We start from the raw sequence: 21,979 nt of genomic DNA on the forward strand, positions 1-21,979 counted from the left end.
TGACCACCCCCTCCTCCTCCTCAAAAAACTCCACTCTTGGCCTCAGACTCCACTCTCTCCTGGTTCTCTTCCTACCTATTTTAGCACTCCTTCAGCATTACCTATAAAGTTACCTCCTCCTCTTCACTCCCTCAAGGTTCGGTCCTTGGACCCCTTCTCGTCTCCATCTACACCTCCTCCCTTGGTCACTTGATAAACTCCCATGGCTTCAAGTACCATCTCTATGCTGATGACACACAAATCTATCTTTTCACCCCTCACCTCACCCCTTCAGTTTCCACCCGCATTACTAACCTACTAACTGACATAGCGGCATGGATGTCACTCCACTGCCTCAAACTCAATATTTCCAAAACTGAGCTCACAGCTTGTTGCTGATCATTCTAACCCATCCAGAGGATTATATCGTGAACAGATGACATGCGGAGCAGTGTGCGCGCTCAGCGATGTCGGTGTATGTATGGAGAGCTCTGTTGGGGAGAGGTGGGGGCTCTGAGAAGAGCCTTTGGGGGGTGGAGATGAAGGAGGTCGCCGCCCATTATTTCTTCTTCGGAGCGGCCTTCTTGGGCTTAGCCGCCTTCTTAGCTGCCGGCTTGGCCTTAGCGGGACTCTTGGCGGCTTTTTTCGGCTTGGCTGCAGCTTTGCTCTTCTTGGGGCTCTTGGTCACCTTCTTGGCGGCAGCCTTTACTGGTCTCTTGGCGGCTGGCTTCTTCTTGGGGCTCTTGGCTGCGGTGGGGGCTTTGCTGGCCGCCTTCTTCTTGGGGGACTTAACGGCTTTCTTGGCAGCCGGTTTCTTGGGCTTAACCGCAGCCGATGGCTTCTTGTTGCTCTTCTTCTTGGCGGCGCCGTCAGGCTGCTTCTTGTTGATCTTGAACGATCCGGAGGCCCCATGGCCTTTGACCTGGACGAGGCTCCCCTTAGTCACCAGCGCCTTGAGGGCGATCTTCAGGCGGTTCTTGTTCTTGTCCACATCGTATCCTCCGGCGGACAAGACCTTCTTCAGGGCGGCCAGGGACACCCCGCTGCGCTCCTTGGAAGCGGATACGGCTTGGACGAGGAGCTCGGACACGGCGGGACCGGACGCCTTCTTGATGCCTTTCTTGGCTCCTCCTCCGGCTGACGCCTTCTTAGCCGGTCTCTTCTTGGCGGCGGCCTCCGCTGGAGGAGCGGCGGCTGGGGCGCTCTCAGTCTCCGTCATGATTCGGGAAATGTTTCCACAATAGTTCATTCCAAATCACACGGCGCTCCGCCTTATATACAGACCTTCTAACACTGCGATTGGTTGACACACAACTCCACTCTGTCCTGCTATTGGTTACACATCAGACACGCCCACTGGCTGTCATCCCAGTGTTGGAGTATATTCTCTCCCTTCATGTGTTTCCCGGTAGATATAAAACCGATTTTATTCCGAAATAGAACGATGTCCGATGTGCACCGGGGAGCCGATCTGCTCCCTGGACTGTCACTTATCGGGGGTCACTTCCAGCTGTCAGGAGCTGCTCACGAGGCTGAACACAGAGGCTGCAAACACAACCATCCTCCGGAGTGGGGGGCCCATTCCGCCTTCTACCTGCTTGGGGGGACACATTCTACCCACAAAACAATCTGCTCCCATCCCCCACTACAATCCGCTTCACATTACACGAGGGAAGAGGGGAGATCGCCAAACATTTCCCTCTAATACACAACTCGGCTCATCTCTAGCTGACTACAAGGAGCCGGGAACAAAAACATCGGCCGATCACAGGAGATCCTTGTGTCATGTCATGGCAGACATTGGGAGACATACAAAGGGCTCCGCCCATTACAGGGTGTCACGTGTCATGGCCTAGGGGTCATTATTGGATCATCATCACAAATGGACATTGACAGCCAAATCCTGCCAATGACTTGATTGCCGCATTTCACTCCACAGCTCCATAGACTGCTCAGGGGGAGGTTTGCTCGGAATCCTCGGATCTACAATAGGATTTGAGGCTTTCAGTGATGGAAGTCAATCCATCACATTTGGATTCCCTGAGAGATCATTTCAGGAATAGGAAGTTTGCTGCAAATCCCATTCTTGTCTATCATGTGGGGAATGTGGAGAGGAAATGTCGGCTATTTGGAGGGGAATGAGCGGTGGGGTTCCTCTAAGACCAACACATGTCTACTGACACTTACCCCCCCCCCACACACACACACATCTCCGTCCCCAAACAAACCTAAGATACTGTTGTTTTTGTTTGTTTTTCATGTGGCATTGAGGGCAAAAATGAAAGTGTACAAATTATCTGAAGTACAGAAAAAAAACGCACCAAACAAACAATTAAAAAAAGGTTTCTGTTTCGGAAAAAAAGAGGATTGCAGCGTTTTTTCTGCACTCTGCGCTCCATCTTCGGTCTTTGTCCTGTTTCGTGTTATCAGGTAGAGGGAAAGTAAAGGAATATTGCCAAATGTTGAGTTGTCACCAGAATATGACCATAAAGAGATAAATACATCACCTGGGAGACTTCACCCCTTTGATGAATATGTCAGTTGTCATGCACCGCTCCTCTCTATCCACAAAGCTCGGCTCCTCTCTATCCGGGACGGACTAACCTGCATATTGGGGGGATGGGATGATTGGCTGCAATGCTCAACACTCCCATTAGGTGTCACTATATTTTTTACACACATATCCGTGAAGGATTTTGTTGTTGCTTAAGATATGTTTCTCTTTTCTGCTCTTCTTGATACATTGTTGCTAGAGATGAGCGAATCGAAGTAGGCGAAGTGGAATTCGAGTCGAATATTGGAAAAAGTCGAATCCGAAAAATAGCCTACTTCGGACGCGCGAATCAAAATTTTTCCTAAAATGGCGGCGGACATGTGCGGCGACGGAGCGGGGATGTCTGGGAAGGCGCGCTGACCCATAATGCATTTCTTAATGACATGTGATCGCATTAGCCAATCAGCAGCCAGCCAGCCAGCACTGTGTAATGGTCGAGCTATAAATAGCGGCCATTTTAGAATTCTTCATTTGCCTCCAGTCATTCAAGAGAGGCAGACCGCTCTGTATTAGGGACAGAGTTAGGGACACAGAAACGTTACTTGGGGACAGAGAAACATTACTCAGGGACACAGAATTGTTAATGAGGGCCACAGAATCGTTACTTAGGGCCAAAGAAACGCTAGTTAGGGCCACAGAATTGTTACTCAGGGCCACAAAAACGTTATTAGGGCCACAGAATTGTTACTCAGGGACAGACAGAATTGTTACTGAGTGCCAGAGAATTGTTACTTAGGGCCACAGAAACGTTAGTTAGGGCCACAGAAACGTTAGTTAGGGCCACAGAATTGTTACTCAGGGTCAGACACAGAACTGTTACTTAGGGCCACAGAACTGTTACTTAGGGCCACAGAAACGTTACTTAGGGCCACAGAATTGTTACTCAGGGACAGACACAGAATAGTTACTGAGGGCCACAGAACTGTTACTTAGGGCCACAGAAACGTTAGTTAGGGCCACAGAATTGTTACTCAGGGTCAGACACAGAACTGTTACTTAGGGCCACAGAACTGTTACTTAGGGCCACAGAAACGTTACTTAGGGCCACAGAATTGTTACTCAGGGACAGACACAGAATAGTTACTGAGGGCCACAGAACTGTTACTTAGGGCCACAGAAACGTTAGTTAGGGCCACAGAATTGTTACTCAGGGTCAGACACAGAACTGTTACTTAGGGCCACAGAACTGTTACTTAGGGCCACAGAACTGTTACTTAGGGCCACAGAAACGTTACTTAGGGCCACAGAATTGTTACTCAGGGACAGACACAGAATTGTTACTGAGGGCCACAGAACTGTTACTTAGGGCCACAGAAACGTTATTAGGGCCACATAATTGTTACTCAGGGACAGACAGAATTGTTACTGAGTGCCAGAGAATTGTTACTTAGGGCCACAGAAACGTTAGTTAGGGCCACAGAATTGCTACTCAGGGACAGACACAGAATTGTTACTGAGGGCCACAGAACTGTTACTTAGGGCCACAGAAACGTTATTAGGGCCACAGAATTGTTACTCAGGGACAGACAGAATTGTTACTGAGTGCCAGAGAATTGTTACTTAGGGCCACAGAAACGTTAGTTAGGGCCACAGAATTGTTACTCAGGGACAGACACAGAATTGTTACTGAGGGCCACAGAACTGTTACTTAGGGCCACAGAAACGTTACTTAGGGCCACAGAATTGTTACTCAGGGACAGACACAGAATTATTACTGAGGGCCACATAATTGTTACTTAGGGCCACAGAAACATTACTCGGGGACACAGAATTGTTACTGAGGGCCACAGAACCGTTACTTAGGGCCACATAAACGTTACTCAGGGACACAGAATTGTTACTGAGGGCCACATAACCGTTACTTAGGGCCACATAATTGTTACTCAGGGACAGACACAGAATTGTTACTGAGGGACACAGAATTGTTACTGAGGGCCACAGAACCGTTACTTAGGGCCACAGAATTGTTACTCAGGGACACAGAACCGTTACTTAGGGCCACAGAATTATTACTCACGGACAGACACAGAATTGTTTCTTGAAGGACACAGAATTGTTACTGAGGGCCACAGAACCGTTACTTAGGGCCACATAAACGTTAATCAGGGACACAGAATTGTTACTGAGGGCCACAGAACCGTTACTTAGGGCCACAGAATTGTTACTCACGGACAGACACAGAATTGTTTATTGAGGGACACAGAATTGTTACTGAGGGCCACAGAACCGTTACTTAGGGCCACAGAAACGTTAATCAGGAACACAGAATTGTTACTGAGGGCCACAGAACCGTTACTTAGGGCCACATAAACGTTAATCAGGGACACAGAATTGTTACTGAGGGCCACAGAACCGTTACTTAGGGCCACATAAACGTTAATCAGGGACACAGAATTGTTACTGAGGGCCACAGAACCGTTACTTAGGGCCACATAATTGTTACTCACGGACAGACACAGAATTGTTTCTTGAGGGACACAGAATTTTTACTGAGGGCCACAGAACCGTTACTTAGGGCCACAGAAACGTTAATCAGGGACACAGAATTGTTACTGAGGGCCACAGAACCGTTACTTAGGGCCACGTAAACGTTAATCAGGGACAGACACAGAATTGTTACTGAGGGACACAGAATTGTTACTGAGGGCCACAGAACCGTTACTTAGGGCCACATAAACGTTAATCAGGGGGACACATAATTGTTACTGAGGGCCACAGAAACGTTACTTAGGGCCACATAATTGTTACTCAGGGACAGACACAGAATTGTTACTGAGGGACACAGAATTGTTACTGAGGGACACAGAACCGTTACTTAGGGCCACAGAATTGTTACTCAGGGACAGACACATAATTGTTACTCAGGGACACATAATTGTTACTCAGGGACAAAGAATCGTTGAATTAAAGAGTATGTCAGACAACATGCAGAGGAGTGGCAGAGGAGGCAATGTTTTAGGAGCGAGCAGACGTGGCAGCAGAGGAAGGGGTCGAGGCAGCACTATTCGCAGCCAGAGGCCAGTGCTCCCGGTGTCATCCAGCGGTCGTGTCTCCACCGACAACCCTGCCGTCATCGATTGGTTGGCTCGGTCGTCTTCCTCTTCCCAGGTCACCTCTGACACCTACAGCCAACGGTCGGTGGGTACGTCAGACACAACCGTTAGTTGGCATGGCCCGGGAGCAAGCCCACTGAAATCACGTGTCCTCTACCTGCCCCTGTCCTTTGGTGTTCCCTAACCAAGCGAAGTATCGCATGCTGTGGGCTCAGCCCCACTGTACAGTGAGGAAGAGCTAACAGAGGGCGGTCAGGAACGGGGGGAGACATCCGCCTTTTCAGCAGCCAGGCGAAGAAGTACTGGCGAGGAGAGTGGCTCGGTAGCCGGTCTAGAGACAGGTCTGTCTCCTGACCCAGACGCAGCCGAGGGGGCTAGTAGTGAGGCGGAGACCCTACTTGATGATGAGGAGGTTGATCGCACTTGGCAGCCTCGTCGTCATCAGGCAATTTCTTCTGCATCATCAGGAGAAGAGGGTGGCAGCTTGGCAGTGAGCGAAACAGTCGGTGGGTTGCCCAGGAGACAGCAGCAGGGTCGCAGCAGTGTCAGTGGAAGCAGTGTCAGTGGAGCCAAACGGCCACGGAGTAGAGCACCAGCTCCACTGCAGCCTACCACCACGGCCAGTAGTGGTGCCGGTGTGCACGGAGGAAGCAGCAGTCAGCCAGTGAGGAGTATCGGGGGCAAAGTTTCCTACTCGGCGGTGTGGCAATTTTTCGTCAAGCCGCCCGAGGAAGTAAACGTAGCCATATGTCGACTATGTGGCCAGAAAGTCAAGCGTGGCCAGGGGGCCCATGTTGGGACTACAGCGTTGCGGCAGCATATGCAGCATCGCCATTTGGTGGCCTGGGAAAACCGTGATAAAGATACGGCGGTTCAGCCCGCCCCAGCCCCCGCTCCATCACCCGCTCCGTTACTTGCTCCGTCACCCGACGTCAATCGCCCTCCATCAGCCAGTCAAGGCTCCAACACCTCTGCTGAGGGGAGTTGTCGCTCGTTGGCATCTTCCGCTCGTTCAGATGCTCCTTCTCCTGCTACTCCTCTTCACGGATTCCGTCAGCAGTCTTTCTTGGAATCCGTTTCCAAGAGACAACAGTTTGCGAGCACGCACCCGACGGTGCAAAAGCTGAACGTCCTCCTGTCCAAGTTGCTGGTGCTGCAGTCCCTCCCTTTCCAAGTGGTGGACTCAGCACCTTTCCGAGAAATGATGGCTTGTGCCGCGCCGCGGTGGAGAGTGCCAAGCCGTCATTTCTTCGCCAAAAAGGCAGTGCCAGCCCTGCATTCACATGTAGAAGAGATGGTGGGCCAGTCTTTGAGCATGTCGGTCTCTGCCAAAGTGCACGGCAGCGCCGACGTGTGGAGCTGTAACTACGGTCAGGGACAGTACATGTCATTTACGGCCCACTGGGTGAACGTGGTGCCGTCACAGCCGCACCAGCAACTTGGACAGGTCACGCCGCTTTTGCCTCCACGTTTGCACGTCCTTGGTCCACAAAAGATGTCCGCCTCTACCACCTCTTCTTCCGCCGTGTCCTCAGCCGCCACCCCCGTGCCAAGTCCCATTACCCGACCGGCATATCACATGTGCAGGGCGCAACGGTGTCACGCTGTTCTGCACCTGGTATGCCTTGGCGAACGTAGTCACACAGGGGAGGAACTTCTCAGTGTAATGAACAGAGAAATCGACAGATGACTGTCTCCGCGCAAACTGAAAATCGGAACCATGTTGACCGACAACGGAAAGAACATGGTGTCTGCTCTGCGTCAAGGAAGGTTGTGCCATGCGCCATGCATGGCTCACGTGTTCAATCTGGTTGTCAAGCGGTTCCTAAAATCCACCATCCCACTGCAAGACATCCTTAAAATGTCATGTAAACTTTGCATGCATTTCAGCCATTCCTACACCGCAAAGCACACCCTCATTGAGCTGCAGCGGCAGAACGGAATTCCACATCATCGCCTGATCTGCGACGTTGCAACAAGGTGGAATTCAACCCTACACATGTTAGACCGCCTTTACGAGCAGCGAAAGGCCATCACCGATTTCCTGATGTTACAAGCGGATAAAGGTACTCCCCTGTGTAACTTCGATGTCAGCCATTGGCAGCTCATGCGTGACACCTGCCGCTTGCTCAGGCCCTTTGAGGAGGCCACGCTATTCGTGAGTCGGCAGGACTATGGGATGAACGACGTCATTCCTCTATTGCACGTCCTTGAACAAATGCTGTTAACAATGGCTGGTCAGGGTGCGGTAGACGTGGCGCACAGATCTCAATGCCACATGACCCCTGTAGGGGCAGGACAGGAAGAAGAGGAGGAGGTAGAGGAGGACATTTGTGCTCAGGAATTATTGAGTGAAATGGGTGGTTTTTCCACTCAGCGGACAGGAGTGGAGGAGCAGGAGCATCTGGTAGAGGAGGAGGAGGAGGAGACAGAGGACCCAGACGCACCGTGGCAGTATGCTGTGGAGATGGAGGCAGGGAGTCCCTTGCATTCCTTGGCACAAATGGCCCATAGCATGCTCGGTTGCCTGCGTAGCGACAGCCAAATAATAACCATCAGACAGAGGGATGACTTTTGGCTGTCCACCTTGTTGGACCCTCGGTACCGTTCTAAAATGGTGGCCTTTTTCACACCTGCTGAGAGGGAGGCCAAAATAACGTACTATAAAAACCACCTATGTAGTCAGTTGGTATCTGCCTTTGTGCGCCAACGTCCATCCTCAGACACTGTGGGCCCTGTGCGCTTGCGTTCCGCTGCCATGGCAGCAGGGGAGGGGTGGGGTGGTAGGAGCAGTGGCAGCTCCACCAGCAGCGGCTGCCTCAGTCTGCAGTCGATGATGAGTAGCTTTCTTCACCAGCGCAGTGAGGAAACTACTAACCAGCCGCAGCAGCAGCAGCAGCAGCAGCAGCATCAGGTGGACCTGGAGCAGGACCTCAAACAACAGGCTTGGGCCTACTTGGACAGCACCCTGCCAACCGAGGTAGACATCCCCCTTGACTACTGGGCAACAAAACTTGACCTTTGGCCCCAACTAGCTGAATTTGCCCTTGAAAGGCTGTCATGCCCGGCCAGTAGCGTGGCATCGGAGCGTGTGTTTAGTGCGGCAGGAGGTATTGTAACTCCGCGGAGGACACGACTGTCCACCCAAAGTGTGGAGAGACTCACGTTTGTGAAAATGAATCAGGCGTGGATTAGTCTGGATTTCAAACCACCAGTTCCTGACACAACTGACTAAATCCACCATGAATCATGCCTCAAACATGTGCCACTTTCAGGTCTCCTCACACACTGCTGGTGTGTTCCATTTTTTGTCATAGGGTGCTGGCAGATTACGGGCCTCCCATAGCTGCTGCCAGGCCCCTAATCTGCCATAGGCCCCTATATACCGCCTCCTCATGCTGCTGCCAAGTCCAGAGTCTCTCATGGGTCCCTGTACGGCCTCCCATTGCTGCTGTCTCCATCGCCACACTCTGCCATGTGCCACTTTCAGGTCTCCTCACACACTGCTGGTGTGTTGAATTTTTTGACATAGGGTGCTGGCAGATTACAGGCCTCCCATAGCTGCTGCCAGGCCCCTAATCTGCCATGGGCCCCTATATACCGCCTCCTCATGCTGCTGCCAAGTCCAGAGTCTCTCATGGGTCCCTGTACGGCCTCCCATTGCTGCTGTCTCCATCGCCACACTCTGCCATGTGCCACTTTCAGGTCTCCTCACACACTGCTGGTGTGTTCAATTTTTTGACATAGGGTGCTGGCAGATTACGGGCCTCCCATAGCTGCTGCCAGGCCCCTAATCTGCCATGGGCCCCTATACCGCCTCCTCATGCTGCTGCCAGGTCCACAGTCTCTCATGGGTCCCTGTACGGCCTCCCATTGCTGCTGTCTCCATCGCCACACTCTGCCATGTGCCACTTTCAGGTCTCCTCACACACTGCTGGTGTGTTCAATTTTTTGACATAGGGTGCTGGCAGATTACGGGCCTCCTATAGCTGCTGCCAGGCCCCTAATCTGCCATGGGCCCCTATATACCGCCTCCTCATGCTGCTGCCAAGTCCAGAGTCTCTCATGGGTCCCTGTACGGCCTCCCATTGCTGCTGTCTCCATCGCCACACTCTGCCATGTGCCACTTTCAGGTCTCCTCACACACTGCTGGTGTGTTCAATTTTTTGTCATAGGGTGCTGGCAGATTACGGGCCTCCCATAGCTGCTGCCAGGCCCCTAATCTGCCATGGGCCCCTCTACCGCCTCCTCATGCTGCTGCCAGGTCCACAGTCTCTCATGCCATGTGCCACTTTCAGGTCTCCTCACACTGCTGGTGTGTTCAATTTTTTGTCATAGGGTGCTGGCAGATTACGGGCCTCCCATAGCTGCTGCCAGGCACGTAATCTGCCATGGGCCCCCGTACCGACTCCTCATGCTGTGACGTTGCAACAAGGTGGAATTCAACCCTACATATGTTAGACCGCCTTTACGAACAGCGAAAGGCCATCACAGATTTCCTGATGTTAAAAGCCGATAAAGGTACTCCCTGTGTAACTTAGATGTCAGCCATTGGCAGCTCATGCGTGACACCTGCGCTTGCTCAGGCCCTTTGAGGAGGCCACGCTATTCGTGAGTCGGCAGGACTATGGGATGAACGACGTCATTCCTCTGTTGCACGTCCTGGAACAAATGCTGTTAACAATGGCTGGTCAGAGTGCGGTAGACGTGGCGCACAGATCTCAACGCCACATGACCCCTGTGGGGGCAGGACAGGAAGAAGAGGAGGAGGTAGAGGAGGACATTGGTGCTCAGGAATTATTGAGTGAAATGGGTGGTTTTTCCACTCAGCGGACAGGAGTGGAGGAGCAGGAGCATCTGGGAGCGGAGGAGGAGACAGAGGACCCAGACGCACCGTGGCAGTATGCTGTGGAGATGGAGGCATGGAGTCCCTCGCATTCCTTGGCACAAATGGCCCATAGCATGCTTGCTTGCTTGCGTAGCGACAGCCGAATAATAACCATCAGACAGAGGGATGACTTTTGGCTGTCCACCTTGTTGGACCCTCGCTACCGTTCTAAAATGGTGGCCTTTTTCACACCTTTTTTTTTACATTTTGTCATAGGTTGCTGGCAGGTTACAGGCCTCGTATAGGTGCCGCCAGGCCCCAAATCGGCCATGGGCCCCCGTACCGCCTGGTCACGCTGCTGCTGAGCCCACAGTGTGACCTGGGTCCCTGTACCGCCTCCCATTGCTCCCACTCTACCATGTGCCACTTTGAGGTCTCCTCACACTACTGCGGTTTTCCATTTTGTCATAGGTTGCTGGCAGATTAAAGGCCTCCCATAGGTGCCGCCAGGCCCCAAATCTGCCATGGGCCCCCGTACCGCCTGGTCACGCTGCTGCTGGGCCCACAGTGTGACCTGGGTCCCTGTACCGCCTCCCATTGCTCCCACTCTACCATGTGCCACTTTCAGGTCTCCTCACACACTGCTGGTGTGTTCCATTTTTTGTCATAGGGTGCTGACAGATTACGGGCCTCCCATTGCTGCTGCCAGGCCTGTAATCTGCCATGGGCCCCCGTACCGCCTGGTCACGATGCTGCTGGGTCCACAGTGTGACATGGGTCCCTGTACCGCCTCCCATTGCTCCCACTCTGCCATGTGCCACTTTGAGGTCTCCTCACACTCCTGCTGTTTTCCATTTTGTCATAGGTTGCTGGCAGATTACAGGCCTCCCATAGGTGCTGCCAGGCCCCAAATCTGCCATGGGCCCCCGTACCGCCTCGTCACGCTGCTGCTGGGTCCACAGTGTGATATGGGTCCCTGTACCGCCTCCCATTGCTCCCACTCTGCCATGTGCCACTTTGAGGTCTCCTCACACTGCTGGTGGGTTCCATTTTGTCATAGGGTGCTGTATGGCCTCCCATTGCTGCTGCCTCCACCGCCACACTGTGGCTCCAAACACTGGTTTTGGCCCCGTGACTGCCCAAATGAGTGAAGTGTGCGGTGATTCTAAGATCGACGGCACTCATCTGCATGTCATACTGACTGACAGTATTATTTCTCTTCCCCAGCAGACTCCAAGGGCATTTAAATTAAAGGTACAGTGTTCTGCACTAATATTAAGTCTCTCTGAAGCCTAGAAACACCCTTTTTTAAGTTAAATTCACAGCGAATATATTCGACTCAAATCGAATATTTTTCACGAATTCGCCGAATCAGTCGAATCAAATTTTTGAATACTTCGCTCATCTCTAATTGTTGCAATCCATCAACATTCGATTCCCCCAGAGATCATTACAATAATGAGACCTTTGCTGGAAATCCTAATATTATCTGCCATGTGGTGGATCGGGGTGTCCCCCTTTTGCTCAGACCAAGAAGAAGGGAATAGTATTATTAATATTATCTGATGATGATGGTGATTATTATTATTATTATTCAGGATTTATATAGAGCCAACACTTTGTGCAGTGCTGTAAAAATATAAATGGAGACAATACAGCAACAATACAATTCAATACAAGAGGGTTAGGAGGCCCTGCTCCAGGGAGCTTACAATCTAGTACAGAGGGGCTGGTGGGACAAAAGGTAATAACTGCGAGGAATAAACTGATTGGCGAAAATAAAGCTTTACCTGGAAATTGCTTTGGAATATCTCCCCTCCCCAGATGTTTTAAGATGTACCTCAGCTAGTGTTACATTTTCATAAGCTCACAGACATCAAGACCCCCCCCCCCCCCCCCCCCCCCTTCCCTCTGCACACTCGGCCTTTGTAAGAAATAAATAGAATAATAGGAACAATCGGCACACTATTGTAAAAAAGAAAAACAGTTTTGGAGAAAGAGGAGAAAGGGTAAACAGTTTTTCCTGCTCCCTGCGCCCCATTAGATAGATTCACCTTCTCTTTTTTCCTGTTTCCCTTTGTCTGGTAGAATGAAAGTGAAGGAATTTGCCCAGTTTTGGGTTGTCACCAGAATCCTGGGAGACTCACGCCTTCTGAATATGTCAGATCTCATCTGCATCAAAGCTCCTCTGTGTCACATTTATGCCTTATGCAGTGTGTTGCTTGACACAGCCACAGACAGAGGGGAGAATACTATATCTGAAAGTAAAAATAACAACTGGGGGGGATATGTGGGGTCTTTCCTATCTTACTACTGTACCCTTGATCCGAGCACAGGGAGGGAAGAAAACGGGGAGGGGTGGCGATCGAGCAACCTCCCCTGTGCCTTACCAGGCCACGTGCCCTCGGCTTTGGGGGGGACAATGGCCTCTTCCACACAACCCTGGCCCATTTGTTGTGGGGGTTTTCAGAAAGGCAGGCTTATTAGCAACAGGGTATCCCTTTAAATGAAGGGGCACCCTTATGCAGCTCCCTCCCCTTGCGGGATGAGTAAGTGGTAAGCCAGACACCAGACTTTTAAAAATGTCTTTAATTGAACAAAAAACAAAACAAAACAGTTTTGAGAAGTCTTTTAATGCCCACCACCATGTAGCAGTATATATTAATGATTCTGCATATCCGGGTAGGTGGCGTTCGCAAGCCTTACCCACGCCACCAATCGCGGCCCTGGGTGTCAATCACCAGGTCCCAGTGGGTGATTGATGAGGATCATTGATGGGGAGGAGGGCTGCTTTGTTTACCAACAGCCCTCCGCCCTGTCAGTTTGGGCACACTGAGCAGAACCATTCAGAGCAGTGCACTTTACAATGAAGCACACCCCCCCCCTAGACAAAAAAATATCACCCAGCACACAGTTAACCCTTTGATTGCCCCCAAATGTCAACCCCTTCCTGCCCAGTGCCAATTAAACAGTGTCAGTGTTTTTTTTTTTAGCACTGATCACTGTAATTGCTCAGTTTCTCCACAGTTTCAGAATGTCTGCGACAGTCCCATTATAAATCACTGATCACTGCCATTATTAGTAAAAATACAAAAACAAAAAAAATTCCAATATCAATACCACCATTTGTAAACGCTATGAATTTTTTTTGTTTTTGTATTTTTACTAATAATGGCAGTGATCAGTGATTTATAATGGGACTGTCGCAGACATTGGTAAACCAATTAATTTACGTGTATTGGGATTCTTTTTTTTTTTTAGCAAAGACATGTCACAGAATACATTTTGGGCCTAAATTTATGACAACATTAGATTTTTAATTTTTTACTGGACATGTTGAACTGCTTCTGTGCTGCCCTATAGCAGAAATACCTCTTAAATCACCTTAACCAAAATTTGCAGATGTCTATACTTCCCAGCAAAACATCTGCGTTGATGAGTCCCTCAAACAATTTTCTGTCAGTGAAATGAGGAAGTTATGCACCTTCAGGCTTTCAATGTGGTCATTGGATTTCAGGCTCCTGCATGTGGCTAGGCTCCCAAAAAGTCTCACACATGTATTTTGGGGTGTAATTCCACATATACCCATGGCTTGTGTGAGAAATATATAATTTAAATCACAACTTTGTGCAAAAAAAAAATGTCATTTTCCAAAAACTTGTGGAAAAAAAAAAATCTTCCATGGACTCAATATGCCTCTTCAGCAGATAGCTTAGGGTGTTTACTTTCCAAAAAGGTGTCATTTGGGGGTGTTGGTACTGTTCTGGTATTTTAGCACCTCAATAAATGTGATGGAAGTCAAAGTAAAAGCTGTGTAAATTTCATTATCTATACCATAGTTTGTAGATGCTATAACTTTCACACAAAGCAATCAATATACACTTATTGGGATTTTTTAACCAACAATATGTAGCAGAATACATTTTGGACTAACCTTTTGACAACATTTGAATTTTTTGGATGGTTTTTATGACAGAAATTAGAAAATATTGAGTTTCTTTCTAAATTTTCAGTCTTTTTTTGTTTATTGAGCAAAAAAAAAAAGTGCGTAGGTGATCAAATACTACCAAAAGAAAAAGCTATGTTTGTGTGAGAAAAGGACATACATTTAATTCATGTACAGCATTGCAAGACTGTGCAGTTGTTAGTTAAACTAGAGCAAAAATTATGTAAATTGCAGTATCTATACCATAGTTTGTAGACGCTATAACTTTCACAAAAAACAATCAATATACACTTACTGGGATTATTTTCAGCAAAGACATGTAGCAGAATACATTTTGGCCTAAATATATGACTAACTTTGATTTTACTATATATTTTTTTAGTAGAAAGTACTTTTTTTTAATTTCCAGTTTTTTTTTGTTATAGCACAAAAAATAGAAAGCACACAGGTGATCAAATACCATCAAAATAAAGCTCTATTTGTGTGAAAAAAAGGACACAAATTTTGTTTGGGTACAGCATTGCATGATTGTGTAATTTCCAGTTGCCGAATAGCAAAAAAGAGGCATGATCAGGAAGGGGGGTAAATCCTCAGGATGACAAAAAAATGGTTCCATCGATGTAATCCATTGTCAATCACGGCGTCCGGTGTTGTCCTGATGATGCGGACTTGCCAAAATTAAAAAAAGAAAACTACGCCCACCCACCTGTCCGCACCCACCCAGTACTCTTTGCAATAAGACAGGTCTGAGTTAAGTTGCTGGTCAGATGTAAACATTTGGGAAGAGCAGGTGGGGACGTCACCGATAGCTACTTTTTTTTTTTTGGTTTGTTTTAATTTTGGTGAGTTGGCATCCTTGTGACAACGCTGGACCCCGAGATTGACAATAAATTACAATGATGGAGCAATTTTTTTTATTTTTGTTTTAAATTATTAATAAAGGACTTGTCACAATCTGTTTTGTTTCAATTAGAGGATTTTTTTTTTTTTTTAAAGATTGGTCTCTTTTGTTTTTTTTACTGCATTTAACCCTTTAATGAATGAGTAGGTGTGCAAGAACCCCTTACTCATTCACAAGTGATCAGGGTGCCCCCTTATTTATTATTTATTTCAGGTACTTATATAGCGCCGTCAATTTACGCAGCGCTTTACATATCTATCTATCTATATATATATATAGAGTTATAGATATATATATAGATCGTTCAATATATACCGAACAACGATCCTCCCAACTGAGGGAACATCACCTCCTTCACACTCCACGTAGAAAAAAAGAAGTTTTACTATCTGAAGGAAACGTCTAGAACTGTCATTGGCTCAACTTTCTAATTGCTTCATTCAAATCTCCCGCCGGAATTCTATGTGACGTCACAGACAATCCGCCCTCTTACCGCCAAATCCGATACGGAGAACCGACCGCATCCATTTACCGGTTTATCTGGGAAGATCGATTTATTTTTTTTAATCACTGAAAACTCTCAATACAAAATCCGACAATGATATAAAACAAGAGCCAATGTTTGCCCATCTGATGGTCTGAGTCGTGTCTTCCTACGATGTAAGTTGGGTGGATGATGGTGTATATATGTCCCATTGTTAGACTCCCAGGAATGTATGACAAAAGGAGACAAATGATGAGCCCTAAACTAGACCAAGTGTGTCCAGAAGTCCCCATCCTGACCATGTCCCCCCATCCCCCAGCAGCACCCCCCTGTATACTGACAATGTCCCCCATCCCCCTGTATACTGACAATGTCCCCCCTCCCCCAGCAGCATCCCCCTGTATACACGTCTCCAGACATGAGCCTGCTCTGTGCATAGTCCTACATATGTCATCAAACACAAAGCGAACCTGTCCCCCCCATGACCCCTATAGATCTATATTCCTGGATACTATAGGATCGCCCTCCATAGGATGGGAAATACTGACTTCTGTATCGGGGAAGATATACAATGCGATCGGGCGGTTTATTTTCCGGCTCCCACTAGCAGACAATATTCAATGTACAAATGAGAACCTTTACATCTCCAAGAGGGAAAACATCAGAAATCCGGAATAAGGGGAATGTGGGACTCTTATACATAGAATACATCTTCAGATTTATACCTTCCAATCAGATTGTACAACAATGACCGATGTCATGACCCATGGAAGGCCGGCCATACATTCTACAACATTCCTGTAGATTCCCCCAAACCAGGTGCCCCTCCAATGTGTATCCAATGAGGGAGGCCCTTGTACTACAGAATGACGAATGTCCACTGTAAGTGTGACGTGTGGAGGACCTCTAGCGGCAATACAATGTGATGACAGCTCAGTGATTGGAATGGTGGGCGGCTCTTAGAAGAGCCTTTGTGTCCTTGTGGGGATGATGGGGCCCCGGGGGGCGGGGGGATTACTTGGCGCTGGTGTACTTGGTGACGGCCTTGGTGCCCTCGGAGACGGCGTGCTTGGCCAGCTCTCCGGGCAGGAGGAGGCGGACGGCGGTCTGGATCTCCCGGGAGGTGATGGTGGAGCGCTTGTTGTAATGAGCCAGGCGGGAAGCTTCGCCGGCGATGCGCTCGAAGATGTCATTGACGAAGGAGTTCATGATACTCATGGCCTTGGACGAGATGCCGGTGTCGGGGTGGACCTGCTTGAGCACCTTGTACACGTAGATGGCATAACTCTCCTTCCTAGTCTTCCTCCGCTTCTTGCCGTCCTTCTTCTGGGTCTTGGTCACGGCTTTCTTGGAGCCCTTCTTGGGCGCCGGCGCAGACTTGGCTGGTTCAGGCATGATCAGGGTTCACCACTGCTTGGCTGGCTGCAAGGAAAGTGTGCTGGAGCCGCCCTCATGTGCTGCTTTTATAGGCGGCCTATGCAAAGGAGACTCATCTATCCTCACTCTTCTATTGGAGGACTCAGTCAGGTGAAGGAGAGTGACGTCATTTTCCCTTTCCTCGTGTACAGATTGGTGTAGAAACAAGTCTGATCGCTATTAGCTGAATTCTAAAGCAACCAATCACAGCGTGTGACGTCAGAGCATGGAGTGTATAAAGGAGAGGAAGCGGCTGCTGGGCCCTATCTGTGTGTGATTCGTCAGTCATCCAATCATGTCTGGTCGCGGCAAACAAGGAGGCAAGACTCGGGCTAAGGCCAAGACCCGATCGTCCCGGGCCGGTCTGCAGTTCCCCGTCGGTCGTGTTCACCGTCTGCTCCGGAAGGGCAACTATGCCGAGCGGGTCGGGGCCGGAGCTCCCGTCTATCTGGCCGCCGTCCTGGAGTATCTGACGGCTGAGATCCTGGAGCTGGCCGGCAACGCCGCCCGAGACAACAAGAAGACCCGCATCATCCCCCGACACCTCCAGCTGGCTGTCCGCAACGACGAGGAGCTCAACAAGCTGCTGGGCGGCGTCACCATCGCCCAGGGAGGAGTCCTGCCCAACATCCAGGCCGTGCTGCTGCCCAAGAAGACCGAGAGCCACAAGGCCGCCAAGAGCAAGTAATCCCCCCACAGGATTCCCTTCTATCCGCCAACACAACGGCTCTTCTCAGAGCCCCCCACATCTCCATACAAAGGGCGGACATACGGCTTCTATGGACACCAATCCCACACTCCTCTCTATCTCCCGCTTCTGTGGGATGGAGTTTCGGGGAGGAGAAGTCGGAGATCATTTTGCTTACATTGTCACAAGATGTAAAGTAATTAATTGTATTATTATACAGTATTTATAAAGCGCCAATGGTTCGCTCAGCGCTGTACATTACAGAGGGGGACAGAACATGTGACAGAACAATACCAATACAATGCAAAACGGGATCGAGGGCCCTGCTCTTTGGAGTTTACAATCTAGGAGGAGGGGATAGTTATAAAGAGTAATAGAAAATGCTTTCAGTGTGAGACTCTGGGAGATGACATCTTATCTCCATACAAAGGGCGGACATACGGCTTCTATGGACACCAATCCCACACTCCTCTCTATCTCCCGCTTCTGTGGGATTCTCGGGGTCTGGGGGGGTGGAGGAGGAAAAAGTATCACTTTCTGGGGAGAAAGTGATATCTCGGCGCCCCGGGATTGGGCGGGTTATTTGTAGCTGATAACCGGTTTTCACATCCGAATTCTAAAATAATTTTCCTAAAATCGTTTATCAATCCTGATCAGAAAATTTACTCCCAAACATTTTTTTTTCTGTCTCTATATGATTAAACTGTCATTGTTTCAATGTTCATAAATTCCACTTTTTCCGCCGGAGTTCTATGGGCCGTTACAGACAATCTGCATCCATTGACCGTTATATCCGGGAAGATCGATCAATCCTTCCATTCATTCCGAGCATTGCAGATATTCATGTGAAATGTTTTATTTGTACTCAAAACCCGACAAGATGGAGTTCTCAGTTTACTGATTACTGATTTTGTTGCATTTTATTTTTTTTACCCATAAATGCATTACTGGCTGATGGAGACAACGCCCACAGCTGTGATTGGCTCAGATTTCAAATTCTGGCGCCAGAATTGTGTAGATCGTTCCAGAGAAATATTCCGCCCGATTATACCGCCAAATCCGAGCCGGAAAACAAAGGAGATCATCAGATGAGACATTTATCAGCGATCAACAAACACCACTCCCCTGACTAATCGATAAATCTGCTTGGAATGAAAGTCTACAACTGGATTCTGGTTACTGAATCCTTTCAATATCAGATCTATTAAAGACTTGCAGCTGTCACAGATCTCACATCTAGAATATTGATGAAATGATTGGTAGAAATAACTCCTAACACTGCCAAATAAATATGTACAATGAAAAGAATGTTTGAGTTTCTAAATATTCCCCGAGAGATTGATGATCGCGATGTTTCTATTAATAGCCCTTTTATGAGAAGGTGGGGGGCCCTGAGAAGGGCCTTTGTAACGATGAAAGAGGGAGGGGGGGGCCGGTTATGAGGATTTACCCTCCGAATCCGTAGAGAGTGCGTCCCTGCCGTTTGAGAGCATAGACGACATCCATGGCGGTGACGGTCTTCCTCTTGGCGTGCTCGGTGTAGGTGACGGCATCGCGGATGACATTCTCCAGGAAGACTTTCAGCACTCCGCGGGTCTCCTCATAGATGAGGCCGGAGATGCGCTTGACTCCCCCTCTGCGGGCCAAACGTCGGATGGCGGGTTTGGTGATGCCCTGGATGTTGTCCCGGAGCACCTTCCTGTGGCGCTTGGCGCCGCCTTTCCCCAGACCCTTCCCTCCTTTACCGCGACCAGACATGACGATTCTTCTCTGCTGCAAACACAGACTACGCTCTGGGCTGGGCCCGCCTTCCTTTTATACAGCCTGAGCGGACCTGATGGGAACCTTCCTGGGAAGAGGCGGAGTCACACCCATTCTTTACACACAATACAATTGGATTCATTTGGAAGCTTTCTCCACGTTCCGCCCTTTTCAGATCCCTTCATGACAATAGAAATCCATCTCGAGGAGAGAAATCTCTTCATTCTTCTCAATGGTTTTCTATTTCTTCCTCGGAGATTACACAGAAACATTCATCTTTCACATTTCAGAACACAAACCATCATCAGCAGTTACTATTATTAGCAGCAATTTAATATTGATAAATATAACTTGGAAATAAACAACACAAACATTTATACAGATGCTCCACGTTCCTGGTTATCATTCCAAGCGGACCTGAAGGGAGACTGTTGGAAAGGGGCGGAGTCACAGTGATTCATTCCTCTGCAGAGAATTTCATTGATTTAGACCCTTGTAAACATTTGGATGATTTTTAGTGACTGATTTGGAGGAGGAAACCGATTTGGTTCCTCAGACATGTCATATGTTCTCTCTGGATACATTGTCCATATTTCTCTGGCAGTCTCCTTATTTCTACCAGTCATTTCACATTTGTTTTTATGAATATTCTAGATGTGATATGGGGGAGGGGGGATCTGTATTCACAATGTGTTACATGATTCGGTAAATATGGAAATCCATCTCCAGACTCATCAATACATCTACTTGGGATGAAAGCGATGATAATACTTCTCGGATAAATGTCTCATCTGATCAGTTCTCAGGTCGGATTTGGCGGTATAATTGGGCGGAATATTTGTCTGGAACGATCTACACAATCCCGGCGGGCAGAATGTGATGACAGCGTTTTGAAATCTGAGCCAATCACAGATGTGGGCGTTGTCTCCATCAGCCAGTAATGTTTGTCTTACGAGAAGTCCATAGAAATGTATCCGGAGATCTCGGTGTCGATGTTTCTAGTGCAGGAAGTGTTTTCTTGTTCTGTAGACTTTTCATTGATCTCTTCTCTACAACTAAATCAACAGACTAATAACTAGATCTTGTCGGGTTTTGTATTCTGAGGGATTGGAGGGAAAACATAAATCTTAATAAACGTTCTTTATATGAATATTTGCAATGTCCTTATAATGATGTTTGGCTGATCGCAGAGCCTGGAATGAATGGAAGGGTTGATCGATCTTCCCAGATAAAACGGTAAATGGATGCGGTCGGTTCTCAGTATCGGATTTGGCGGTAAGAGGGCGGATTGTCTGTGACGTCACATAGAATTCCGGCGGGAGATTTGAATGAAGCAATTAGAAAGTTGAGCCAATGACAGTTATAGACGTTTCCTTCAGATAGTATATTTATTTTATTAGTATTAGATTTTATTTTAGTTTATTTTTTACTCGTAATCAACGTGTCTTTGATGATAATAATAGAGGAGCGCAGCACGATCTATATATTGGATGACACTATTGTATGAGTTGGTGTGATGTGTTTGCAAACCTATAATTTTGATTTAATAGATGTTTATTGAATATTTTTGGGTTGTTTGCAGAGAATTCACTGTATTGGCTCACAGGTGGACAGTTGGTTTTGCTGGGGAGAAATTGTTTGAATGGAAGTTGGCCAGAAAAATTAATGAGGGACTCATCAACGCAGATGTTTTGATGGGGAGTATTGACATCTGCAAATTTTTGATTAAGGTGATTTACGAGGTATTTCTACTATAGGGCAGCGTAGAAGAAGTCCAGTAAAAAAAAAAAAAAACAACATCAAATTTTGTCATAAATTTAGGCCAAAATGTGTTTTGCTCCATGTCTTTGCTAAAAAAAATCCCAATACATTGGTTTATGTGAAAGTTATAGTGATTAGAAATAGTGGTATAGATACTTGAATTTTTTTGTTTTTTGATTTAATAATAATGTTGGCGATTAGCCGCATATAGCGGTACTGCAGTGCACATTCTAACACTCCAAATAACTTGGTGTCACTGACATTCCCATTGACACCAATACAGTGATCAGTGCTAAAAAAAAAAAAAAACTCTGACACTGTACTAATGACACTGGACAGGAAGGGGTTAACATTTTGGGGCAATCAAAGGGTTAACTGTGTGATGGGTGATTTTTGATAGACTGTCTCTTTGCTGGATTGGGATGTCTCTTTGCCGGACCCAACTGGGAAAGAGACAGCCCAGTCCAGCAAAGAAAGAGACATCCCCATATAGCAAAGATGGGATGTTTTGTTGCTGGACAGGGATGTATCTTTGCTGGATGGGGATGTCCCTTCTTGGACTGGGCTCCCTCTTTGCTGGATTGGGATATTTCTTTGCTGGACTTTGA

The 21,979-nt window shown here is 48.0% G+C and overlaps 4 protein-coding genes across 4 annotated transcripts; 1 reads left to right on the forward strand and 3 right to left on the reverse strand.

Annotated features, from left to right (window-relative positions):
- Window positions 1-484: 484 nt before the first annotated feature.
- Window positions 485-1,198, reverse strand: LOC149442268 (uncharacterized). The gene has a single exon (XM_089656236.1). The coding sequence runs from the start codon at window positions 1,196-1,198 to the stop codon at window positions 539-541; it is 660 nt and encodes a 219-aa protein (XP_089512362.1). The 3' UTR covers window positions 485-538.
- A 15,109-nt stretch (window positions 1,199-16,307) lies between these two features.
- Window positions 16,308-17,165, reverse strand: LOC149442269 (histone H2B 1.1). The gene has a single exon (XM_089656237.1). The coding sequence runs from the start codon at window positions 17,138-17,140 to the stop codon at window positions 16,760-16,762; it is 381 nt and encodes a 126-aa protein (XP_089512363.1). The 5' UTR covers window positions 17,141-17,165; the 3' UTR covers window positions 16,308-16,759.
- A 268-nt stretch (window positions 17,166-17,433) lies between these two features.
- LOC149442270 (histone H2A type 1) lies at window positions 17,434-17,907 on the forward strand. Its single transcript, XM_089656318.1, has one exon. The coding sequence runs from the start codon at window positions 17,457-17,459 to the stop codon at window positions 17,847-17,849; it is 393 nt and encodes a 130-aa protein (XP_089512444.1). The 5' UTR covers window positions 17,434-17,456; the 3' UTR covers window positions 17,850-17,907.
- Window positions 17,908-18,949: 1,042 nt separating this feature from the next.
- LOC149442271 (histone H4-like) lies at window positions 18,950-19,607 on the reverse strand. Its single transcript, XM_089656280.1, has 2 exons — window positions 19,300-19,607; window positions 18,950-19,085 (listed from the first exon to the last, which is right to left on the reverse strand). The coding sequence occupies exons 1-2, from the start codon at window positions 19,605-19,607 to the stop codon at window positions 18,950-18,952; spliced, it is 444 nt and encodes a 147-aa protein (XP_089512406.1).
- Between the last annotated feature and the right edge of the window lie 2,372 nt (window positions 19,608-21,979).

Source organism: Staurois parvus, unplaced genomic scaffold, assembly GCF_062004578.1.
Source record: "Staurois parvus isolate SC_StPar_1 unplaced genomic scaffold, SC_StPar_1.0 ptg000897l, whole genome shotgun sequence".
Taxonomy (NCBI): Eukaryota; Metazoa; Chordata; class Amphibia; order Anura; family Ranidae; genus Staurois; species Staurois parvus.